Here is a 27,139-nt window from a genome sequence, read left to right on the forward strand (position 1 = left end):
TCATGCCTTGGCTTGGGGACTGATGGCTCGTTTCCTGTTGCTGCTCTCATTGGAACATGAGGGCCTCTTTCTATACATTCAACATAGGCCTCATCTTGAGAAAGCAAATGAAGATGCATCTTTACCTTCCAATGATGGTAATTATCTTTATCCAGAAAAGGGATCTTGACTCCAACATCCTTCTTGTTCATCTTGCTGTATTGTTTTGATCTTTAAACTCTTTGTAAGTTAAAAGCTTGCTCTGATACCAATTGTTAGTCCCTTAACAATATGACAAGAATTACAGAAGGGAGGTTAAATGGAATTCTTGAAACTTTTTCTTGAAATAAAATGTTCTAACTCAAATATAAATGTAAGTGTATTGATTAGCGCAATGCGAAATAAAAACTTAAGTGAATCAAAACACAAGTAATTAAAAAACAAGAGTCTTTAAAAATTTTCTGGTGGATTTGAATGATTCCACCAGAGATATATATTATATATCGAGAGAACCTTGTGTGCAGAAATGCTCACAGCTGCTTACAACAATTGAACTTCTAAGACTACAGAAAAATGCTAAGAATCCTGCTTACAAATGTTTCTCTATTTTCTTGCTTAGATCGATAGTGTCTTAGTTGCTACTTCTTGGTTTATATATCACCAAGATTACAAAGTAATAAGACAAGATAATAAAACAAAAACTATCTAGTCTATTACAATGCTACTTCATTACTCTATTCCAGCACCTTTGAATATCTTCATAATAGCATGGAAATGGCAATGCTTCTTTGTTCTCGAAAACCCAGTTGAATAGGCTACCACATTCCATTTGCATCCACTCGACGCATGTGACTGTGTTGTCACTGTCAACAGATATTTGAATTCTTTATCCGTCGGGTTCATGATCATTCGTCGAGTTATTGATCATCAGTCTGGTTGTCAATTGGATCATCCGTCAACTACATTATAGGTTATCTGTCGGGTAGCAAACTGGCACTTGACTTCATTTCATTTATGCAAAATTACAAGACATCGTCTATGTACAATTAATCAACCTATTCTGCATATCTAGTTAAAGTCAACATGACTTGAATACTACTTACAGACTCTAAACAATGGTGAATGCAGAAATGTGCTACAGACTTATTGTTACATAAGCTACTCACTCAATGGATTATAAGTCATCATCCGTCGGGACTATAATGAGTCATCCGTCGGGACTATAAATCTTATTCGTCGAGTGCTACATTATTTCACTAAGTAAAATCTACTAAGGTGTTTTGTTCAAGAAATCATCAAGTACACAACATATACACACCATATTGCTTTCCTTTTCCTCCTTGAATATCTGTTGAAGTGACAAATCCTGATGACATCATCAAGTACTGATATAAGTACTGATGACTTCACTCTTTAGTAAATATTGATATAAGTCATGATAAGAACTTCTGATAGTTTTTGTCCAAATAATTTGATGCACAATTTTATATAACCGGGAATGATATACATTATTTTAAAATGAAGTAAAATTATGACATAAATATAAATAATTTAATCTTAAATTTAATTAAATTACTTAACTCGACGTTTTTTGTTAAACTTTTTAACTCTTCATTTTTTAAAAGTGAATTATAATTATTTCTAGACAAAGAAAATAATTTATTTAGAAATAAAGATATAAATTATTAACTTTTCTTTAAGACCGAAAACAAAGATTTAAAAATTAAAAATAGGATATTATTTATAAAGGGCAACTAATTATAATATAATCATGGTGGCCTTTACACATTTTGAGTTATATGTAAAATATGAGACCGTAACTATGAAAAAATATCTCATTTTAATTTTATTCCAATTTCAAAATTATATAGAAATAAATATAAGTAAAAAAATAATCTGATCTGATTTTCATAATATGTAATAAACAGAATGATGTACCATTAATTTAACATCTTTTTTCTATTCATACTTTGTATCAAAAATACATATTCTTTTACTTTAAATAAACATATTGATAAATAAATATATTTTTTATTTATCAATCTGTTAAAATAATTTTAAAGTTTTCTATAAGTAGAATAATTAATTTTATTATAATGCTCTATTTTTATTTATCAATATTTTAAAATAATTTTAAAGTTTTCTGTTAGCAGTTGAATTAACTTTTAATAGGGTATATATTTATATATATTTTATATGATTTTATTCCTCATATTTGTTATATTTTACATTGATTTGGTTTTTTTATTAATTATATTCTAATGTTTTGTTGTAGGAAGTAATGAAATCCTAAACTTGTATGGATTGGAGAATAAGAGTTTAATTTGGAGATTTATTAGAAGGAACTTCGGATTTGTTGGATCAATTCACTGTTTGGACCATATCTTGAGTTCTTGAAGTCAAAATTGGACGATTTAACAACCCACACGAAACTAACAGAATTATCTTTCATTGTACAAAGGTCTAAGTATCAAATTACAACTGGAGCGGCCCAGAGTTATTGAAGAAAAGTCGGCTACAAATTTTTCTTTAGAAACCCAATCAGTTTAGGAAACGTACTCGTATTCTCCTATAAGCATTAAAAAACTTTTATTATATATACATATATAAATATACAGAAGGGGATCATTCCTGTTCTTCTTGTAAAAGATTGAAGGTTTTTTTTATATATTCTCATTAATATCAATTATGTGTTCTTATTATATTATGTGTTTTGTTAATCTAATTATAAGTGAGTAGATTTTTGATCTAGAGTCAAGTTGAACCCTAGTTATGGTTGATGTATGATTTTTCCAATTCCCCCAATTTAGTTATATTAAATGCTCTTACTTATTGAGTTTTGTTTAATTAACAATTATAGTTCAGCCATGATTATGTGTATTGTTTGAACCCAAAATCTATTTATCAGCGAAAGTTGAATTTAGGTGGTTGTGATTTATCCAATAAGGACATAAATTTCACCATGAAAATAGGTAGAATGGATTGTTAGGAAGTTAGGATGCTATATTTAATGTCTCTAAATTGCATGATACCATTAAAATAGGCTTGATTGTATTTTAGAGAAGCCATTAATACTCGAGAGAGGTTATTGGTATTTTATAGGAAGCGTCTTTCCTCTTAAGTAGTATATGATTAATTTGGCTGGGAAATCATAATTGAATTGATTTATGCTAGTGTGGATACTTAACTCTGGATGTTTTTAGTTAGTTGATTAAGAGAACGCAATTGCTTTAATATAATTTTAGTTAAACAATCTCTCAATATTTATTGTGTAACTTACTTGGTTAAATCGAGTCAAGAATTGATAGTGATTGGTATCTTTATCTCCGTGGGATCGACTCTGATTTACCTTACTACATAGTTAGAAGGATTTGTTGGAAATTATTATTTGATAGGCACGCGACAGCCTTGTCAACTTTTATTTTAATGCTCTAATTTTGTATGTTGTGTTGATTGTATGTATTAAGGAATAATATTGTAATATCCTGTTTAACATATTTCAAAATAAGTTATGTTGAGTTTTTTTTTGTTTTTTTAATTTTCCAAAATTTAAACTGCGAGGTGTCGCCGTAAGGTGATGCTGAGTATTATTGAAGTAATTTTTTTTATTAAATTTATATATATTAATATCGTTAGAGGAATAATTGACAAAAATTGAATTCGAATTCATATGTTTAATGTATTAAATATATTTTTGCAATATATGTAAAAAATATAATCGTTTAAAACATATTTGTCAAATGAAAAAATGCGTAAACAATATTTATAAACTGAAAAAATCTCGAAAATAATATTTATCGACTGAGAAAATAAACGACACAAGATGAAAAAAAATAAAATATCAACGTCTCCCTTAATTGAATTAATTATATATTATTAACAAACAATTTAAGCATAATTGCATAATATAAAATATTTATAAAAAAATAAAATTTATTACGCGCAAAAATCTCTAATTTAGCTAAAATATGGTTTTGCACAAAGATACTCCCTCCGTCCCGGCCAATTGTTTACATTTGGTTTGGGCACGGAGGTTAAGAAATATATATAAAGTAGTGAAACAGAGAAAGAAAAGTGAGTGGAGTAGTGGGACCTATTGATTTTTAATGTATAAAATGGATACAGTGGAGTAAAAGTAAGTGGTGGAACCCATTTACTATTTTTGGTAAGTTTTGAAATGTAAAGAATTGGATGGGACATTCCGAAAAAAAAAGTGTAAAGAAATGGTTGTGACAGAGGGAGCAGGAATTAAACGAAAAGAGTATATAAATGGAAACGTACTTAACCATATATGTTCGTAATGAGCGAAGATATTTGTTTAGATTTCTGGACAAAATAAAATTACCCTAAAAAGAAAAAAATAAAATAAAAATTGTAAAAAATAAGTTACCTGACCCCACTAGGCGGTCTATTTAGTTTGTGAATTGCGTTTATATAAGCAAGTAAAATAGTGTAATGAAAAATATTAGAAATATAAAATTAAATTTTAAAATATTTACAAAATATCTCGTGCAAGACTTTAATTTAATAAAAATGTTTTAATAATAATAATTATATTATTGTATTAATTTACTAAATAAAGATAAATTCCTGCATTTATTTCAATAATATCAGTTAAATTATTTTATATTGCTAAATCGGTTACGTCACCTGATTTGATAATAATGTTTTTATAATTATTTTTTCTTCTAGCATTACTCTTAAATAAAAATAGAAGTGACCCGACCCGATTTGGTTAATTGAAGGGGGGGAAAATCAGAGGAAAAAGAAAGGGCCACGAGGGCAGATTCCCATGACAGTCTGTGTGTCTCTGTGTCTATCATACTCATCCCCTGGATATTAATAATACAAACACATATCACACAAACAAAACTCTCTCTCTCTCTCTCTCTCTCTCTCTCGCTCTCTCTGTGACATTGCTGAGTGCTAAATCTGCCGGCCGGAGATCTCGTCGGACGTTATGGATTCCGTAATCGAATCAGCCTGGAAGGTACTTCTATTTACACTAATTACTATCCTCCTTCGCATCCATTAGATTTATTTAATCAATGTGTATGTATGTATTGTATGTATCGACGATTGTAATCTTATGGAGAGAGAGAGAGAAAGAGAGAGAGAGAAGGTGTTTATAGATGCTGAATTCTACATTGTTTTCTCCGTTTACATTTATTTGCTAGATGTTGTATATCAATGTTACTGAGTTTTTTATAATTTTTTATTATTGATTTTTATTCTGATTCACTCATTTACTGTACATATGTTGGTTATCGGAGATTAATTCTTCTTTTCGTTATTTCGATTTGGTGATGTTTTGGACCTTACCTTATGTTATAATTTGTTGGATTAGGATTTGTCGGATTATGGGAATTGTTATTAGGTTTATGATTACATTATTTAGATTTAACTCTGAGTTTTTTCGAGGAAACTAATGCACCAATTCTAGTAACATGTACTAGTTGTATTTTCTTTTATTTATTGTGTGAAACAATTAGCTCTAAGATTTTATATGTATGTATAGTTAAATGTTTACAAGCCACTAGGAAATTATCACGACTGATTGCATCTGTTGATATTTTCGTATTTAAGGCCGAGTCTATGTTTTATGTTGACATTAGAATTATGCTTGTCAAAGAGAAAGATAACATTCTCTTTCTGTGTTGTATATGCACTAGAATGTTATGCAAGGACAATCTTGCACGTTATTGTTAGAATTTTTGTATCGTAGTATCGTGAGATTTATCATGAGATTTGTCGTGAGCTATATCAGTGGACTTGACTAAAAGTGTCCATTTGTTGGACTGGGCAGTAATTTGAAAGTGATTTGTTTGTTTTTGGCTTTAAATGAAGTGTCTATTGACAATATGTTTATTTGTCTAGTATAGTGTTGACATCTTTGCTGTTCTGACATGGAAGAGTAATTGCTACTTTTACTTATTTATTGCAGTACGACTCACAATCATTTTGTTTTTTACATATCGTTAATCTACTCGTTTCCTCCCTTTGTGATGCAGTATTTGATCACTCACTTCAGTGACTTTCAGCTGGCATGTATTGGAAGTTTCCTCCTCCATGAAAGTGTCTTTTTCTTGTCAGGGCTTCCTTTTATTTATCTCGAAAGGGCTGGTTGGCTAAGCAAGTACAAAATTCAGGTTTCCCTCTTCTTGAATTGTATTCTTTAATTAATATGTATAGAGACACTGAAACTAAAGATATTTATTATTAAATATTCCCCTGATGTATTAAATTTTTACTCGGCAATGGCCATTACATTAAGACCATCGACGTAATGAAAGTCAATTGATTTGTAGTTTTTTAAATATTTTAAACATGTCGGCCTTTTTTACATAAAATTTATTGTATTGAATTTCTTTCTGGTCATTGCAGGCGAAAAACAATACTTCTGAAGCTCAGGAAAAATGCATTAGTCGTCTCTTGCTATATCATTTCTGTGTCAACCTTCCAGTTATGCTTGTATCATATCCTGTGTTCAGTTTCATGGGAATGAGAAGCAGTCTCCCATTGCCGTCCTGGTATATTCAGGTTCTTTATATGCTATAGCTATATCTGAAATTATGTGCTATATGCAATCTCTGGCATATAAGGATAACTTGTGTTTTCCAAATCTGCTTTATAGTTTTAAACTTGTAGTGATTTGTAATATATTTGTGTATATATATTACTAATATTTTCAGCCTGTGTTTGTAGGAAAGTAGTGTCTACACAGATATTCTTTTACTTCATCATAGAGGACTTCATATTCTACTGGGGTCACAGGGTTCTGCATACAAAATGGTTGTACAAACATGTCCACAGTGTTCATCATGAGTAAGTGGAGAATACGAAGATGCTCAATAATTAAAAATGTTCTGTAATGTTTTCGGCATGTTTAACAAACTACACTTGATATTTAGGTACGCGACACCCTTTGGACTGACTTCAGAATATGCTCACCCTGCTGAAATACTGTTTCTTGGTTTTGCCACTATTGTTGGTCCTGCCATTACTGGACCCCATCTAATAACTCTATGGTTATGGATGGTTGTAAGAGTCCTGGAGACGGTGGAAGCACATTGTGGTTACCACTTTCCGTGGAGCATTTCAAATTTCTTGCCTCTATATGGCGGGTGAGCATTTAAGCTCTCTTTTTGCTTAATAGTATCTCCTCCCAAATGTTAAATTATCTATGTTGTGTATTGTGCCTGATAGATATGTTTTACAAATTTTCAGAGCTGATTTCCATGACTATCATCACCGGCTTCTCTATACCAAGTCTGGAAATTACTCATCCACTTTCGTTTACATGGACTGGTATGCATCATTCATGCATTTAGCTACATGAAAAGTTTTCTGCTTGATCTGATATGAATTTACTCAAGTTTCGGCCCTTTCTTGTATGCTCAATAATCTTAAAAGATGTCTTATTATAAAGATATATGTCCTAATTGTATTAGTAACACTTGCAGACTAACTTTAAATAATTAAGAAGGTAACTTTCCAACTTCAACAAAGTGATTGCAATCATTTGTGTCACCATGTACATGTTATGAATGTTCTAAAATTGTATAAACTGTTGTTTCTTAATTACTTTGGGTTCTTCTATACAGTGGTTGTAGATTAACTAGTTAAGCACGCATGCAGTACCCCAAATTTAAATCCAATCCTGATGATACGATTTTATTTTTTTAGTGAACTTTCATTGATCTTTGCGATTATTGTATGTGCCTAGTGGTTATATTATGGGACTATATATGATATATCTTAGTTTTAAGGAAATTTAGAAGTTTTAGATGCCTTAGTAACTAAAAGGTTGATGTAACAAATGGTACCAAAGTCGTAGGCTGGGGATAACTATTGTCAACACTGGCAGACCTACTTTCTTCAGCATGATGTCTGTTGACTTTAAGATCCTCACTAATGTGTTTCTCCAGAGCAGCATCTTTTAAGAATAATTAAGATGAATAAAGTGTTCTTGTCTTCTTTACAATGGGTGTTACCACTTCATAGATCGTTGTGTGAGAACAGAACAAAACTCCGTTCTCTTTTAAAACAAAGCATGTTTACAGTGGTTCACTAGGTATCTTTACATGGATGTCTAGTGATTTATAAGTACTTGTTTCCCTGTCTGTTTTATTATTCATATCTTTTTCTTTTCCTTCTCAGGATATTTGGTACTGATAAGGGTTACAGAAAGCTGAAGGCTGTTAAGAGCATTGAAGATGAGATCAATGCCAAGCAAATGTAGTTTGGTATATGGCTATCATCGATTAGAAACTAGAGCATCCTTGTAATGAGCATTGGTTCGTCCTCACATTGTTCGTTACTGCTTAACATATATGTTCTAGTTTCATTGTGTTTCCTTTGGAGTCGGATCAAAGCTTGTTTTAGATGATGTTCATCTTTGTATCCAATTTCCAGCGTGAATCAGTTCTCTTTAATCACCTTTTTCTGTGGTGTTCATGGAACTTTTAATACCAAATCCCAGTGCGAGCATTTACTACCTTTTGCTATGATTATGCTTTGTGTTATTTGTAGTGAAGAGTGCAGTTGCATTGTTGCTGTGGGGTAAATTTTATGCACTTACAGATTTAGTGATTACCTTTCGAGTGCTTCTGCTGCTGATATGTGTTCCTTCTTTAAGAGTTCAAGGTTCGTTTTAGGTCTTGTGCTACGAGTACTATATTGAACTACAATATAGTTGTCCCTTTTCTTTGTGAAGTGAAATGATCATAGTTTTAGTCCTCTCCAAGAATGTTACCTTCTATTACAGTTAGAGTACAAGTCTCATCCATCTCTTCCAACATACTTTAATATATCTAATGTTCTAGTCCCATCAATCTCTTCCAACATTCTTTAATATATTTTGTGTTCCACATACTCCGGCTTACTCCTGGGTGGTATAACTGTTAACTTTTAGCTTGAATCATTTCAAATGATGTATATTTCTTAGCCTAGCTAATTTCTTAGCCTAGCTAGCAGTTTAAATCTCTCTTCAAGTCAAAACACTAGACATGGTCTAGTCTCATCCATCTTTTCTGACAGTTTAAATTAAGTAGTGGTCTCATCCGTGGCTAGCAGTTTGAATCTCTCTTCAGAACTATATATACTGTTTAGTCTCATCCATCTCGGTTTAGTCTCATCCATCTCTTCTGGCGTACTTTGAAGTGTGTCGTGGTCTCATTGACATCTTTCGGCATACTTTAAGATGTACAGTGTTCTACTTATTGGACTTTACACTGACCAGGGAGGTATTATTGTAATTATTAGTTTGAAACCCTTCAAGTGAGAACTCTAAGTCTCGTCCATCATCTGACATGCTTTGTAATAACTAGCATTCTAAATACTCCACGAGTCTCTACTTTTGGACGCCGTATATTGTGTATATATGGTATATTGTGTATATATGGATTGTTTTATATGCCATGGTGTATTTGTTTGAGTAAATATTGGATAAAGGTTATTACATTATATAAATACTAGATTATATTTGTAAGTCACATGTTTTTACGTTTTCTCAAAAAATCATATATTGTGTGTGTTTTTTTATTGTATTTTTATGTTATTTTGGTTGAAAGTCATTTTTAAAGTAGCTCTTATCTTTTGCTTATCTTATTTGTACATATCGCATAAATTCAAGTATAATATTTTTGAAATTTTGATTTAATTAGGTAGAAACTTTTGGTGATAGTTAAATATAAAAACATGTTCTCATAATTTAAATATTATATTTTTAGTCTTAATATTAGTTCATTACAAATTTTATGATGGTAAATATGTTACATGTAATTACTATTGGGTTTCATTGGATTGAATATTTCAAGTTTATTAATTGCATCAATCCATGTAAGGGTTATTAGTTTTTAGGAGTGTACAAATAAGATTACCTATATATGAATTTTCTTTTGATAACATTTGTAGCTAATTAATATAGATGTAAGGTATCTAGTGGCCAAATGAGTGTGTTATCTCTTTTGTTGTTAGCAATTAAATTCAGTTGCTCGTATCATGTAATAAATGGTTTTTGGTATTGTTTATTATATGGTTTATTTTCAAATTTTATTTTTTGATTTTGGCGGTTCTCATTTTGAGTTATTGTTTAATATTTCGGGAGCGCTCAATTTTTTTTAAGATTTTTCACAAAAGATAGCTTATCACTTTTTACTAGGTACTTTCTCGTAAATATGACTGGCCTCACATGTATTAAAAATGAATTTAACTAGTAAGAACACGATGGTGTGATCTTTTTTTCTTTTATATTTGGAAATTATTTTAACACCCCTTACATTACTTTTTTTTGTTTAGTCGAGTTATACCTAGCACGTTAATAGGAAAGTATGCGTTTTTAATTGACCTCCCACGGTTTATAATTGTGTAAAACTAAGAATATTTATCATATTAAACATATTTATACAAAAATTCATACAATAATTTAGTAATTTAACCCTACTAAAATAATTACACTAATTTTCAATTTATTATTCTTCTTTGACTTTTAACTTGGATTTTGGCTACGCTTCTGCCTAATCACAAATAGAGGTGAGGATCTCTACGTAAAAAGGCTGTGTTCTCACGAAGGTAAATTTATTTTACTCTGACTATTTGAAGGAATTATACCAATACAATCGAAGAAAAAATACTACCCAAATGAAATCACAGAAAAATGACCCACATCGAATATAACAGTCGTGTGATAAGCATATGGTGAACTATTTTCTCGCATTTTATCGAAGAATGATGTTTCCTTATTTTTGGAGGGATGTTTCCTCTTGTAATGTTGCTTACAATTTAAAGTCAATTTTTTTGTTTGCTATTAATATGCTGCGAATTGACTGCAATTTCTCAGTTTAGAAGTGGATGTTAGGAGGTGGGTCAATATCATGTGGCATGACATGACCCGACTCTCTTATTAATATTTTATTACAATTGTTGGGATGAAATAAGATGCCAAATAAGTTGGGATGAGATGTAATTTAGGGTGTCAAAAGTTGACACCCCAACTTCATTTATAGTCCAATGATAAATAAATTATTCTGACAATTTTATTTATGATCTCGATAATGAATAAATTATTAAATTTTTAATTTATTTATATTACACATATTTTTTGTCATTTTATAGACGTTGCCTTATACAAGTGCAGTGATTAGAGTGTTGTGTGAAAATAAAATTACAAAATTAATGTGGAAGAGAGAGATAATTACAAAATATATTTTTGAACAAAATTGACCTCTATTCAAGGATGCCAACCATCGGACATTCTGTAAGGTGCAAGCTGCAAGGCTCATCTCTGTTGTCTGTACTTTAAAGGTTGAATATCCGGATTGAATTAGAGTTCACACAGCCCCACCTGAACAAATAGGAGGGATGGGGTCGCACGGAGAAGAACACCCAACATATTACAGATGCACACTTGTTCATATGAAATATTCATCTTCACTCTAGCACATGATTTTCTTCGCATAAAACTTGCCTACCTTTAAAGCTGTAATTTTGATTACACAAATGCAAGATGCACAGGCAGTATCGCAGGGGTATGGCCTTGACAATACACTTACCCACATGTTGCTTCACACACATACATAGACAAACGACATCAATTTTCAATTTAATGGGATTTAAAGACAACTGATTTGCAAATGTTATATCCGAAATTTGGCATTGAGTTGATTCGGGTTAAATACGGATTACATACGGTCAAACCCGATGCTGTGTTGTGGAAGGATAGGACGCGTCCTGACACATAGGACGCGCATATATTTAAGTTGGTGCTTTATATTCTGGTAATAGCGAAGCTTGGATATGGACGCGCCCACTTTTGGTTGACGCGTCAACATTAGGAAAATTACCTGGTAAACGTGATCTTGTGGCAATGAAAGAGGTAGGACGCGCTTGTCTCCACTAGGATGCGTCCTGTGATTTTGCATGCTATAAGGAACGATTGATGAGAAAACAGGGTTGGATTTATGAAGGTGAGGACGCGCCCAAAGGGTTAGGATGCGTCCTGTTTTTGGTCTATATACTTTTGATGAGTTTAGGACAGAGCTTGCATGGGGAGGAGCAATGGAAGTTATTTTTACTAATGTATTTGTTGCAGGTACTCTTTGAAGAATTCCCTCCTTGAGACGGTCAAGGAGGGGGATGTCCGTGAAAAGCTAGAAGACCTCCAGGGGTATGCCTAATGATTGAAGGCCTCCTCCTGTATTCAACGGGTGTCCTCGTTGGGGATGCGGGGTTAACTTTGGTGTGTGCTTTGGGAGCTCTGTTCTTGTATTCAACGGGTGTCCTCGTTGGAGAACTTTGGAGTCATCCTCTACTTTGCACCCAAGAGCTTGGGATCACCTGTCCTGCTATCTGGTGGGTTATCCTCATTCGGGGGACAGGGACGGGTCTGGCACTTGAGGTGAACCGTGGTTATACCTGCGTTCGTAAATCAAGGAAGATAGTTGTAGCGGAGTGTTATCCTTGCGCAGGGAGATGCACTATCCGTGAAGTCCTACGATTACGGACGAGCCTTGGGCCTTCGCGGTTGGGCCTCATAGTTGGACATTCCTAAAGCTAGCGGAAGACGGATATTGGATAGGCTTCTACTGGGCTTAGGAGTAAGGAGTCTAAACTCATCAGACTTCTTGTTCTACGAGAACTACGTCAGGCTTGATCCCTATATAAAGGGTACGTAGGCACATTGAGAGGGTAAGAAGTTGAGAGCTGATAAGAGAGCCACCACTTACTCTGATCAATCTCAGCCTAAAACAACCACAATCAACCACACACCGCTTAAGTTTCCGGGAAAGAACCACCGTCACAGATCTTAGTTCCAGGGAGAAACCTCAATTTTTGTTGTTACCAGATTCCTCCGTCAACAAATTGGCGCTAGAAGGAAGGGCTAATTAAGGTCGCAATCTTAGGAGGAAAAGATGTCTTACAATCGTGATGGAAGTTCTTATGATGGAAGTGACAGCAAGTCTGAAGGAGAAGGCGGGGGGCGCTATACTCGCCACGAACCTTACGTTCCCAGAAACATGGCGGATCCACCAAGAGCTCCGGATGTGGGGGGGACACCTCCAGTTCTCATCAGCAACGCTGATATCTTGGAGCAATTGTATCGCATGGGGGATACTCTTAACAGTTTTAACTCAAGACTGAACACGGTGGAGCGTCGAAGGACGATGAGAGGTCGTCGTTTCCCCCGTCACGGTCATGCCTTGGGAAAAGCCCCTGTAGTTGAAGGAGATACCCAGGGGAGCGGGAAAAACCCGCGAATCACTCCACGGCGCTTGGAGTACTCTGATGATGTAGAGCCTATTGTGGAGCTCGCGAATGAGGACACTGATGGCAGAGAAAGGCCGTCTCCTGGCAGCCACTTTTAGAGAAGGCGCTCAGCAGTGGTTCCAAAAACTTGGTCCAGGTGTGATTTCATCCTGGGAACAGATGAAAACTTTGTTTTTGACACAATTCCAAGCCGCGGTGAAGTATACACCACCTGTTACTACGCTGGCTAATGTGAAACAAAAGGAAGGAGAAAGTTTGACTTCGTACTTCAAGAGGTTTAATGCAGAATCTACTTTGGTGAGGGGTGCAACTGATGAAACATTGAAAATACTACTTATAGTTGGGTTGCGTGTGGGGACGGATTTCTGGAAGCACCTGCAAGGGAAGGACCCAGTGTCACTAGCTGATGTGCTTGCGCAGGCGGAGTCGTTCAAAGCAATCGAGCAGTCGCTGGCAGAAACAAAAAAGAATGACAATACCCATAACTCCAAGGGGCGATCCAAGAGGAGGGACAGATCCTTGAGCCCAGATTATCGGCAAAACGCCAGAAGCCCTAACAGGGTAAATGCTATGAGCTCGCGGAGAGAATGGAGCCCACCGTCGAACTACGAGAGAAGAGTCAGCAATTATACACCGATGGCAGCGTCCATTGATCATATCTTCGAGGTAAATAAGGATAGAGGAATCTTCAAGAAGCCCGACCGTCTAACTTCATGGCAGAGCAGAGACAAAAAGAAGTATTGTGACTACCATGAGTCTACTGGCCATGACACCCATGAGTGTCGTCACCTGCGGGATGAGATTGAGGAATTGATCAAGGCTGGATACCTGGGAGAATGTATTGACAAGGTGAAGCGACGCAGGGGACTTGATGACAAGGGTAAGGATGAAAGACAGGCCCCGCGGGCGGAGGATGTTGAGAAAACAGCAGAGGTCAAGTTTCAGAGGGCTGGCAGTATCAGGGCAATTTTTGGAGGACACCCTTTCGTTGGTGATAGTAATCGAGCACTGGAGAGAAACGCGAGAGAAGCTCGACATCCACCGCTCACCAACATCCACAGCTTGGAAGATAGCCCCCTGAAGGTCTTTAAGGGAGAGTCCGCTGATATTACGTTCAAGGAAAAAGAATCTAGGTGGGTGCATCATCCTCACAACGATGCGCTGGTGATTACCATGCTTATTGGGGCAATGAACGTACATCGAGTCTTCTTGGATAATGGGAGTTCTACAAACATCTTGTACTACAGCACCTACAAAAAGCTGGTTTCCCAGATAGCGACATGTATTTCGAAGATGCGCACGTCTATGGCTTTACTGGGGAAGCAGTGAGAGTTATGGGTTCGGTCAGGCTTCCCGTCACGCTCGGGGAAGGAGCTTTGTCGGTTATTCAAATGATAGATTTCAAGGTGCTAGATCAGGATTCCGCGCATAATGTGCTGGTCGGCAGACCTTGGTTGCGAGCGTTCAGGGTGATAACCTCGATACACCACTTGATGATAAAGTTTCCAACGCCAAACGGAGTTGGCAGTCTGAGAGGGTCACAGTATGAGTCACGCGACTGCTATCACAAGGCTGTTAAGGAATTCCGTAGAAGAAGGTATGAAGGGAAAGGTCTCCCATTTGAGGATGTAGAAGATATTCATACGAAACCAAGTGAAGAGGTCCATGCCCACTATTTCATTGAAGGCCCCGAAAAGGAAGAAACCTACGTCTCTGGGAACTCTTTTTTGATGCGGGGACGTGTTTCGAGGATCCGTAGCATGGAAGAAGTAGTGGTGAACCATACAGAGGCGATCATACAGAAAGAGGTTAACGGGGAAAAGTTGGAAGGAAGAAGTGAGATTTTGCAAGGTCTCGGGAATAACTTCAAGGTGGATGCTCCTCGAAAGAAGGACGCGCCCTTGAATGAAATTGAGGTTGATGCTCCTCCGAACGAGGACGCGCCCTCAGATGCAAAAGTGGAAGTCGAAGACCCCCGAGACTTTGATTTCGATTTGGATCCCAGGATCCATATGCCCGCCGAAAAGACCCGAAGACACAATATCTATTCCAGTTGATAAAAATGACCCGAGCAAGGTTTTGAAAGTGGGATCCCAGTTGGATGACGAGATGAGAGGAAGTCTTACCCGCTTTCTAATTGCAAATCTTGATGTCTTCGCATGGAGTCATTCAGATATGATAGGAATCAACCCGAAAGTAGTGTGTCACCGTTTGAATATCCTCCCGAATTGCAAGGGCATACGTCAGAAACGCCGTCCAGTAAGTGAAGGAAGGGCGATAGCATTAAAAGAAGAAGTAGAGTGGTTGTTGGAGGTGGGATTGATCAAAGAATCGTTCTACCCCAAATGGCTTGCAAATCCAGTACTGGTGAAGAAACCGAATGGGAAGTGGAGGACATGTGTGGATTTCACAGATCTCAATAAGGCCTGTCCAAAGGACAGCTTCCCGCTGCCAAGAATCGATCAGTTGGTTGACGCGACGGCGGGGCATGCGTTATTGAGTTTTATGGATGCATACTCCGGTTACAATCAAATTCCGATGTATGGCCCCGATCAAGAACATACATCTTTCATTACGGACAGGGGGTTATACTGTTACATAGGAATGCCATTTGGTTTGATTAATGCTGGCGCAACCTACCAGCGGTTGGTAAACATGATGTTCAAGGATCAAATCGGGAGAACTATGGAAGTGTATGTGGATGATATGTTGGTAAAGTCTGAGGTGGCGAGTGACCACATCAAGCACCTGGTGGAGATGTTTAACATTCTAAGGAGGTTTCGTATGAAATTAAATCCGCAAAAGTATGTGTTCGGCGTGGAGTCGGGCAAGTTTCTCGGGTTCATTGTCAACCACAGGGGAATTGAGGCCAACCCTGCAAAGATCAAGGCATTGATGGATATGAAGTCACCCACCAATGTGAAACAGGTGCAGAGTTTGACTGGGAGAATCGCCGCGTTAAATCGATTTGTTTCCAAGTCATCCGATAGATGTAAGGAATTTTTTAAAGCGATTAAATTAGCGGGGAAAGACTTTGTATGGACGTCAGGATGCGAAGAGGCTTTCAAAAGAATCAAGGAGCAACTGGGAAACCCTCCCATGTTGTCAAAACCGTTGGATGGGGAATCTCTAATACTGTACCTCACAGTGTCTGAATATTCGATCAGTGCGGTTTTGGTAAGAGAGGAAGATGGGCAGCAATCACCAGTGTACTACGTGAGCAAGCGGTTACACGACGCTGAAACTCGCTACACAAGCATGGAGAAACTGGTTTACGCCCTGATTCTGGCATCAAGAAAATTGCGGCCGTATTTTCAGGCCCATAGAGTTGAAGTTCGTACAGCGTACCCGCTGCGACAGGTCCTGCATAAACCAGAGTCATCAGGCAGAATGCTGAAATGGGTTGTGGAGTTGGGACAGTTTAATTTGGAATATGTGCCCCGAACAGCGATAAAAGGGCAAGCCTTAGCCGATTTCTTGTTGGAGTTTGATTCTGAAATTGATGATAAAGCTTTGGTAATGTTACATCCACCTCATGTCGAGGAGTCTTTGGAGGAGTATCCACATCCTTGGTGGATCTTACATGTGGATGGGGCGGTTAACAATGGAGGAGCAGGTGCGGGTATAGTGCTTGTGTCTCCAGAAGGCCACCATCCGATGAGCGCAATTCATTTCAAGTTTTATGCAACCAATAATGATGCGGAGTATGAAGCGCTGATTAATGGCCTAAAAATCGCTTTGGAAATGGGGGTGCGAAACTTAATTGCAAGAAGTGACTCAGAGTTGGTAGTGAATCAGGTGAACGGGGGATTTCAAGCGCGAGGCCCGCGAACAGAATTATACTTGAGATGTACATAGCGCCTGATTGGAATATTCAAAAAAGTTAGATTGGAATATGTTTCGCGGGAGAAAAACAGTAATGCGGATGCTCTGGCAAAAATGGGGTCGCAACAAGAGGCTGTGTTGTTAGGATCCATCCCTCTTGAAATCCAGAAGATTCCTAGTATCCCAGAGATAGAAATTATGCAAGTGGATGAGGCTCCCAAGGAAACATGGATGACGCCCATTCTAGCTTACATTCGCAAAGGAATACTCCCCGAGAATAAGTTTAGGGCTCGCCGACTCCGCTATCAGGCTGCAAGATATGTGATATACGACGAAGTCCTATACAAGAGGGGGTTCAACCAACCTCTGCTTAGATGTGTTGAAGAAGAAGAAGGAAATTACATCCTAAGAGAGGTACATGAAGGAATCTGTGGCAACCACTCTGGGGGTAGCTCGTTGGCAATGAAAGTTTTGCGCCAAGGATATTATTGGCCCACAATGAAAGAAGATGCTACAAATTTCGTCAAGGCATGTGATCGCTGCCAGTGCTTTGTAAACTACTCGTCTATGTCGGCGACACTATTGACGCCTATGGCAAGCCCGTGGTCGTTCGCCATGTGGGGAATTGATCTTATCGGAGAATTGCCGAAAGCTAAAGGAGACGTCAAGTATGCAGTGGTTGCGGTCAATTACTTTACTAAATGGGTGGAAGTTATGCCACTGGCTACTATCACCGCAAAAAAAATCAGGGATTTTGTTTTCAACTCAATCGTATGTAGGTTTGGAATCCCTTACAAGCTTGTCTCCGATAATGGAAAGCAGTTTGATAGCAAGGAGTTGCGACAACTATGTGAGGAGTTGAAAATCAAGAAGGAGTTTGCAGCGGTCTATCATCCTCAAAGTAATGGACAAATAGAAGTTGTTAACAAAATAATAAAGCATACCCTCAAAACCAAGCTGGAGGAACGCAAAGGGAATTGGCCTGAAGAACTCCCGAAGGTGATATGGTCATACAACACTACGCCACGATCTACTACGGGAGAAATGCCGTTTATGCTAACTTACGGCTACGAAGCTATGGTCCCCGTGGAAGTTGGATCGGGATCACTTCGCAGAGATTGTTACAGGAAAGAAGATGCTGAGGTTAATCAAAGGCTTCATTTAGATCTCTTAGAGGAGACGAGGAAAATTCTCAGCTAAGGCTAACGGCGTATTAGCAACGCGCCGCAAGGTATTATAACAAGAAGGTAAAAGGACAATTGCTGAAGGTGGGAGATTTGGTACTTAGGAAAGTGATGCCCAATACAAAGAACCCCCAACATGGAGTGTTTGGGGCTAATTGGGAAGGACCGTACAGAATAAAGTCCATCTTGTGGAAGGGGACTTATCACCTTGAAGATATGGAAGGGAAGCTGGTTCCGCGAGCTTGGAATGCGGAACATCTCCGAAAGTATTACCAGTAAGGCGCGGCTTTGGCCCCTTACGTATTTCTTTTATTATTTTGGGTTATGCCCGGATTATAGGCTAGAATTAAATAAATTCCTCCTAGCCTAGGGGGTAGTGCATGTACTACTTACCTTGGAACTAGTTGAAGGGTCATTTTTTAGAAATAATTTCCCCACAGAGCATAGTAGCCGTGGGACTGGTGCACTTTAGACACCAGAGCGCATTATAAATAAAATTTTGAAATTTTCCAAAAAGATATTTGCTTGGTTTGCTTGGTTGCATGACGCGTCCTAAACATGGGGCGCGCCCTAAGTGAGAGCTTTATACGAATGATAACTGAAGTAGTGGTTGTCAAAAGGAACAATGAAACTCAAGTAAAATGGAACTAGGAAATGTACTATTTTCAAGGACGCGCCCAAGTTATCTTGGTTGATGCTCCTTTAGACTGAATGTTACTGTAATTTTGACAAAACATAATTGAAAAAGAAAAGGTCCTTGCTAAGGACGCGTCCTGCTTGAAGGATGATGTATTTTTGGATCGAAGGTGAGGCGCGTCAAAACATTAAGACGTGCCCAATTGTGCTTTGTGCCTTGATTAAATACGCAGGTACAACATGGGGCCATGCTCGTATATTTTTTAAAACAAAAAAAATTAAAAGACGCGTTCAACTGAGAGGACGCGCCCATAACGGATATTTGCTTGACTTGTGATGGTCAAAATTGACGCGTCCTAAACATAAGACGCGCCCATATGAATGGCAAAATAGAATACTGAAGTAAAAATATGCATGGGTAAGGCAAAGAGGCTTCATAAAGAAGTACAAGCGAATGAAGTTCAAAAATAGACACTACAATTTGCAAGGCTTCAAGGGGCCCGCACCCTTAAAATAGTTCAAGTAAAGTACATGAAAAACATAGGACGTGTCATAGGCAGGAGGCGCGTCCTGAGGCTTTTCTTGGTCGTCCGCAGGGGGAGGCTGAGTCTGAAGCGGAGCAGGATCAGGGGACGCGTCCTCTTCCTCTAAGCCCAGAAAAATCTTTTTGTTCTTGATGGAGTCTGTGGCCCTGACCCTGAAATCATTTACCCATATCTGGGTATCTACATCAAACTTTGAAAATGTATACTCTGGGTCGTTGGCAATGAACCCAGAGCACCATTCTTAAAACCCAACCTGGAAGCCGTGTTGGTAAACTAGCTTCTTTTCCTCTGTCCATCCATGCAGCCTATCATCATTTAGGGTGTCAAGCTCCAGCTGCATAGTGGAATTCAGCGCAATGACACTGTCCATTTGCTTCTCTATTGAGGAGATATTGCCTTCCAACACAGCTTTTTTCGTCTCTAGACGCGTCCTCTCCCCCTCCAGACGTTTGATCTCAGCATCTTTTTCTTGGACAAGCAGGGTAATGTATCTCTCCAGGGATTTGACCTTGTCTTCGGCCTGGCTCTTTGCAGTGTCTGCAGCAGCAAGACGCGCCCTAAGCCTTGCAGACATATTAGCGCTTTGCCTAGCGTGCAAGTGGAGCTCAGCTGCAGCCCTCACCATGGCCTCCTCTGTTTGTTGCTCTGTTCTGAAGGTCAAACCTCTGACTTCATCCTCTGTGAAATCCCCAACAGAGGACGCGCCCAGGTATTTGAGAACGAAAGACTGGTCATCAGGAACTACCTTTTGACGCTTCGAGGGCGCGTCCTCCACCTTCTCGGGAATGTCAAACACGGTAGTGTCGATTATCTTTGGTGGAGGAGAAGGAGTTACAACAGGAGGTGGGAATTTTGATTTTGGATCAACCTTTGTAGGGGGCAGTTTTTTGGCCCTTAGCTTTTTGGTGGCCCTAATTGCAAATCCTTTGGGAAGAAAGGCCATATCTGCGATATAAACATGAAAAGGGATTAGTTATGTACAAGAAGACGCGTCCTGGAAACAAGACGCGCCCATATCATGATATAAAATTCTACATGCGTGACGGATATAAACGAATGCAAGGATGTATGAATGAGTGTGAGAATGACGCATCCCAAAGAAGTGACGCGTCTTACCTAAGACGCTTTTTGCAATAAAGAGACGCGCCCGGGGGGTAGGGCGCGCCCAAGGTGATAGCGCATATGTATAGTAACGTTTATAAATCAGACACAAATTAAAGCAAAAAGGTGAGCATAAGTATGATGCGTCCTAAAGCAGTGACGCGTCTTACGTATAATAATTTCTTACCTTTCTCTAAATCCATTTTTTTGTTAACGTCTGGCTGAATAATTTCTGTGGCTTGGAGCCCTTTAGATTTTTCAGAAGCGGTGAGGATGGGTTTCCGGTTATGGAAATCTCGAAATTTGCAGAGAGAACCCACCCGTGGGGACAAAGCTCCTATTTTCTTCAAATTCTCTTTGGTAATCATGTCCTTGAGGTTGAAATGTTTCTCAGCATACTGTAATACCTTCTCTGCCCTCTTCTTCTTCCTTCCTGCTAGCTCTTTCTGGGTCCTTTTGTCTAAGAGAAGGGAGAATAGGTTACAATAAGGAAAAAAGAAAAGGTTATAAAAGAAAAGGCACGCCCTGATAGAGAGGACGCGTCCAAAACATTGAACTCACTTGGTTTCAAGTTGAAGCGAACGCGCGTCCTTTTGACGTCATAAATGTAGAAAAATGGCTCCTTCCAGTCTCTCTCATGGCTGATTTTACCTTCATTAAATCCCTTGTTGTTCAACCATTTGTTGACAACCAGAAAATGGTACCCGGGAATTGATTTACTGATGCTGTAAAAGAAGCTGAATTCTTTCATTGAGGGCGCGCCCAGCCTCAAGTTATGGTACATAATGTATAAAGCCCAGGCTAGCTTGTATGAATTTGGTGATAGTTGGACTGGAGCCACTCGTACCATTTCAAAATTCTCTTAATGTATGGATGCAAGGGCGCGCCCACACCCAGGGAAATTAACTTTGGTGTAAGTACCATTCTTGGGATCCTTTGATTCCCAATGTTGAATATGTGTGGCCACATGGTTCGAAGAGGGCGCGCTCAGATGCCCTCTATGTCATAGTACTTCATGTGCCATTGGATTTCCCCGTCGGTTGCAGTCGAGTCAAGGGCTACGCAGGCTAGCTTACCTTCTTTCTTCCTTCTGGCATTTTTCTCTGCTTCTGTTAGGGTACAAAGCCTGGTCCAGTCACAATCTATTTCAACGTCTGAAGGTTCCCAATGTTCCAGGGGAGAATCAGATTTTTGGGGGGACACAGGATATGTCTCGGGGTCGGGTGCCCTCTTTTCAAATTCGCTTACACTAAGAGGGGACGCGTCCTGAGAAGGAGCCGCGCCTTGGGAATCTGACGCGTCCGGGGAATGGGACGCGTCCTCGTCTGAAACAGCTGTTCCTCGGGGCTTTTGGCCTGTGGTAAGAACAATTTCATCGTCCGTCCAATCTTCGATGGCGGCCCTAGTGTGGAGAACTGGAGTTCTTTGCCTTTTGACTCCCTTCTTTTCCATTCTTGAGCTTATGGGAACATGGTCCATGGAATCGGAGCTGGAATTAGACATTATAGAGCTTTTTGATTTAAGGGAACCAACGACGCGTCTTTCTGCTTTAAGGAAGGAATTCGTCCTATGGATTTCGGGAAAGTCGGGTTTAAAAGAGATCAGGTGTGGGGAATAGATTCCTATACGTTTGTTGAGAGCCTTAAACGGGTGAAATGGTGAGGAAGAAGACGTGTCCTCCAGCTGCAAAATAAGGAATAAACATTTGAGGACGCGTCCAAAAAAAAAAGAGGAAGAAAAAAGAAGATGGTGAATGAATGAACCATAAGGAAGATGCTAGAGATATTTGAGGACGCGTCCTAAGAATCTATCGTATGAAATTCACTATCAATACGCGTCCTAGTAAGGTGTTGCCCTTATATGACCTTTAGTTAAAACGGTTTAAACGTATGCCTTTAACAAAGGAAAATAAGACGCGCCTTGACGGGAAGACGCGTCCTACGTGGTTATGATGCGGAGGAATATTAATCGACTATTAGCAATTTGGGGGAAATATGATAAAATCCTAGAAACATGTAGTTGGGAGATCAGGGAAGCTAAACATGTTATATTTGCCTATACATACACATATACATACAAACGAACATGAAGAGCAGTTGATATGAACATGAAGCATACGAACGGTTTCTTGCTCATTAAAACCAATGTATTTGGCCAAATAAAGAAATAAGAGGAGATTTGTGTACCTTTTGAGTTGAGGAGTGGATTGAGCTAAAGAAATCAGGAAATGGCCGGCTAAATCGTCGGGGTTTTGAGCTCAAAGTTTAGAGGCGACAGTGATGGTAGTTTTCTGAGAAGGTGAAGGATGAAAATGACGGTTACGCCTCTGGGTATTTATAGGGGAAGATATAGCTGACGTGGAGGACAGCTGTATATTACGAGTACAGAGTAAAGGCAAGACGCGTCCTGTGCTTTGGACGCGTCCTGTGAACCAAATTTCATTGCTTGGATTGTAGGATAAAAATTCCAATTTTGTTTTTAACTGCAAGTGGAATTTGGGGGGTAGTTGTTATATCTAAAATTTGGCATTGAGTTGATTCGGGTCAAATGCGGATTACATACGGTCAAACCCGATGCTGCATTGTGGAAGGATAGGACGCGTCCTGACATATAGGACGCGCGTATATTTAATTTGGTGCTTTATATTCTGGTAATGGCGAAGCTTGGATATGGACGCGCCCACTTTTGGTTGACGCGTCAACATTAGGAAAATTACCTGGTAAACGTGATCTTGTGGCAATGAAAGAGGTAGGACGCGCTTGTCTCCACTAGGACGCGTCTTGTGGTTTTGCATGCAATAAGGAACGATTGATGAGGAAACAAGGTTGGATTTATGAAGGTGAGGACGGGCCCAAAGGGTTAGGACGCGTCCTATTTTTGGTCTATATACTTTTGATGAGTTTAGGACAGGGCTTGCATGGGGAGGAGCAATGGAAGTTATTTTTACTAATGTATTTTTTGCAGGTACTCTTTGAAGAATTCCCTCCTTGAGACGGTCAAGGAGGGGGATGTCCGTGAAAAGCTAGAAGGCCTCCAGGGGTATGCCTGATGATTGAAGGCCTCCTCCTGTATTCAACGGGTGTCCTCGTTGGGGATGCGGGGTTAACTTTGGTGTGTGCTTTGGGAGCTCTGTTCTTGTATTCAACGGGTATCCTCGTTGGAGAACTTTGGAGTCATCCTGCACTTTGCACCCAGGAGCTTGGGATCACCTGTCCTGCTATCTGGTGGGTTATCCTCATTCGGGGGACAGGGACGCGTCTGGCACTTGAGGTGAACCGTGGCTATACCTGCGTTCGTAAATCAAGGGAGATAGCTGTAGTGGAGTGTTATCCTTGCGCAGGGAGATGCACTATCCGTGAAGTCCTACGATTACGGAGGAGCCTTGGGCCTTCGCGGTTGGGCCTCATAGTTGGACATTCCTAAAGCTAGCGGAAGACGGATATTGGATGGGCTTCTACTGGGCTTAGGAGTAAGAAGTCTAAACTCATCAGACTTCTTGTTCTACGAGAACTACGTCAGGCTTGATCCCTATATAAAGGGTACGTAGGCACATTGAGAGGGTAAGAAGTTGAGAGCTGATAAGAGAGCCACCACTTACTCTGATCAATCTCAGCCTAAAACAACCACAATCAACCACACACCGCTTAAGTTTCCGGCAAAGAACCACCGTCACAGATCTTAGTTCCAGGGAGAAATCTCAATCTTTGTTGTTACTAGATTCCTCCGTCAACAGCAAACTTTATAGAACCCAATTAATGAAGTTTGGATATGATGTTCTCCAACAAACCCGATGAATACCACAAGTTATAGATTCCGAATTAAATGTGTAAGACCGAAGAAATCGAAGGGAGAAGTTATGACCAAAACAAAAACATTTTCAAGTATGTAGTAGTACTTTATGAGAGGATCGAGGATAGTATGTTTAGTTTTAAAAAATGTTGAAAGAAGGTGAAGAAGTTGGTTTTTCTGTTATGGGAATGGACGGGTTGACGAGAGAATACTTCCAGATGTTACTCCAGTTCTGTGGCATACACCAGCTTGAGGCCTCTTTGAAACCTGCAGTTTGAGCAATATGAGGTGATAGACTCCTCGTACAGGGAAGCCCTTCTTAGCAAGGAGCCATGGTGGTTGCAGACAATGCATCCAAAAATTAAACGTCTCTTCTCCCTCAAAAATCGCCGCGTCCATTAAACTTGATTGTTCCTGCCGGTGGTTTTTTCTAATGCACTTCACCATCTTGCAAGTCACTCAACCCTGATAATGATGCCGGTTAATGAGTTTAAGCATTCTCCCGACGTACAAGGTTGACTTATATAATTTCCTCCACAGAAAATTGTTCACTTGACCAAATTAGATCATAACGATCTTAGAAGACACCGTCAAGGATTGTGGTGACCATATTTACCATGTCCTGATATTAGAAGACACTATCAAGTATTATGGTATTCATGGGTTCCCTGAAAGTTCTAAGGTAGCTGATTTGGGTTGCAATTTACAATGTTAATGCCTTGAGCAAGCAGAAAACTCTGGAATAAGCACCTGATGAATCTCAAGTGTTTTTTTAAAGAGTTAAATACATAGTGTGTACCTCAAGTTTCCACTTCATGCACTTTGTGTACCTTTGTTTTAGTATCTAGCATTTTGTATACCTTTACTTACAAGATTCTAGCAAATTGTGTACTTCCGTTAGATTGTGTTTAACACCGACAAAGCATAGGGGTAGTCTTGTAGTTTCACCATTTCCAACCACTTCATTTAAATACTAACTTATTCTTCTTCTCGGACAACCATTACAGTTGAAGATACTTTTGCCGCTGTAGCATACATGGCGAATAAAGCTGTAACGAGACGAACTTGCACATACCGTCGGGTAGCCACTTCAGTTGAAGATATCGCTGCTACCAAAATTCAATATGTGTTTAGGTTGTTTTTGGTATATGCTGGAAATTACTCAGTTACAAAGTATATAAGTATACACGAATAGTAGAATTAAGTCTTACTAAAATAATGTCAATTGATTTACAAATATACTTATTTACTTGCGCATAAGAATTTGTAGCAACCAACAAATAAAATCCCTTAAAATCATCTAGACGAGTCCAATAAAATTCTTACATATGAATTTTGACCGGCACTTTTCTCACTTAAATAGGCAAGAAAAGCGTTGATTGCATTGAAAGGACTGGTGAAGTTGCAATCATAGGTGAGTGGTCATCTAGTGAGGAAACAAGCTACTGCAACATTTCGGTGCTTGCAGGCCTTGTTGATCGCTAACAATTGAGCTCGTGCTAGAAGAATTAAAATGATTAACCAACTAAATCCATATAACCCGAAGGTAATCAATTTAGACAAAATGTACAGATAACAAGTTCACGTATGCGATTCAATTAAGCTTCAACATTTTTGGTCGATCACCTATATCAGAATTGACATGAACAATTAACATACTTGAAAAAATGTTGATTTACAAGTTTTCTATTTGTTATATCAATTATTTGCTTGATGTTTATCTGAGTACAGGATGACCGCGTCAAGACTGTGGAAGTAGATATTGATGTTACAAGAGAAAATGCAAAGAGCATAATAAGCTATTTCAACAATAAACAGACAAAGAATAGATACTGCATTTATCATCACCAATGATACTCGAAACAAAATTATCAATACATGTCACCAGCACGATCATCTATTACCAACATGAGCTCGAAATTAAACAAGGGGCATTTCAATGATTTTTTCCACAATACTCTACACAGAAGTCCTCAAAATATTCCATCTATGGATAAACCTCACCAATCAAAGGTTCAAATCTTGTATAAAGCAGAGAATGACCGGTGTTATGAGTAACAGTTTCTCCCAAATTACATGGCCAATACAAAGTCTTCAAAGGCTAAATTTCGTTCACATAGTGCACCAAAACAGCGTCCTGGAGAAACATTTTAATGCCAAGCAAGCGGAGAGTACCGAATGGAGGGGAAGAATTTTCCAAGAGCTGTACGGATGGAAAGATCGTCTTCACTCATTTGCTCAACTCCATCAGAATTACTACCCCTGGCCAGAACTAGATGAACCAGCAATTTCAGTGAAAGATAGTGAATGTGGATCAAACAGTACATTGTTGACAAATTCCCATGACCACATAATTTACAATGACAACTTTAGATACTAGTAATCAGTAACTGATTTCAAAGCATGTTTATTCATCATGTTGTTTTTTTTTCTAATTTACTCATCCTGTTGTTTCTGTCAAAGCAGGTTCAGGACATTTAGTCATCGTATTGTTTCTATAAATGGACGCTAGTTTCGTATGGTCATGTTCAGGAAAAAGACAGCATAGCCCCTACTTTACCCTCCCTTCCAGCTGTCCACTGACGGTGTTAAAAAAAGCCTAACCGAAGTATACAAATTGCTAAAATCTTAGAATCTTGTAAGTTAAGATACACCAAATGCTAGATAATACAAAGTGAAAACTTGAGGTATACAATATGCATTTAACTCTTTTTTAAATGATCGTCCCTGCAATGACTACAATGCCATTTTGAAAATAATCTATGGACTTGCTGTTTCCTTGTATGAATAATAGAATTGTTCTTGAAAAGACAG

The 27,139-nt window shown here is 38.5% G+C and overlaps 1 protein-coding gene and 1 pseudogene across 1 annotated transcript; both read left to right on the forward strand.

Annotated features, from left to right (window-relative positions):
• Window positions 1-4,741: 4,741 nt before the first annotated feature.
• Window positions 4,742-8,478, forward strand: LOC141698391 (methylsterol monooxygenase 2-2). Its single transcript, XM_074503075.1, has 7 exons — window positions 4,742-4,969; window positions 5,991-6,128; window positions 6,364-6,509; window positions 6,685-6,804; window positions 6,891-7,103; window positions 7,207-7,287; window positions 8,140-8,478. The coding sequence occupies exons 1-7, from the start codon at window positions 4,940-4,942 to the stop codon at window positions 8,219-8,221; spliced, it is 810 nt and encodes a 269-aa protein (XP_074359176.1). The 5' UTR covers window positions 4,742-4,939; the 3' UTR covers window positions 8,222-8,478.
• Window positions 8,479-25,361: 16,883 nt separating this feature from the next.
• LOC141695997 (protein IQ-DOMAIN 19-like) lies at window positions 25,362-26,885 on the forward strand (annotated as a pseudogene).
• The last annotated feature ends 254 nt before the right edge of the window (window positions 26,886-27,139 follow it).

Source organism: Apium graveolens, chromosome 11 (genome assembly GCF_009905375.1).
Source record: "Apium graveolens cultivar Ventura chromosome 11, ASM990537v1, whole genome shotgun sequence".
In the NCBI taxonomy this organism is placed as follows: Eukaryota; Viridiplantae; Streptophyta; class Magnoliopsida; order Apiales; family Apiaceae; genus Apium; species Apium graveolens.

Coding starts and splice junctions, on each gene's coding strand:
- LOC141698391 (XM_074503075.1), top strand. CDS start 4,940: ATGGATTCCGTAATCGAATCAGCCTGGAAG. Junction 4,970..5,990: donor TAATCGAATCAGCCTGGAAG/GTACTTCTATTT, acceptor TTTGTGATGCAG/TATTTGATCACTCACTTCAG. Junction 6,129..6,363: donor TAAGCAAGTACAAAATTCAG/GTTTCCCTCTTC, acceptor TGGTCATTGCAG/GCGAAAAACAATACTTCTGA.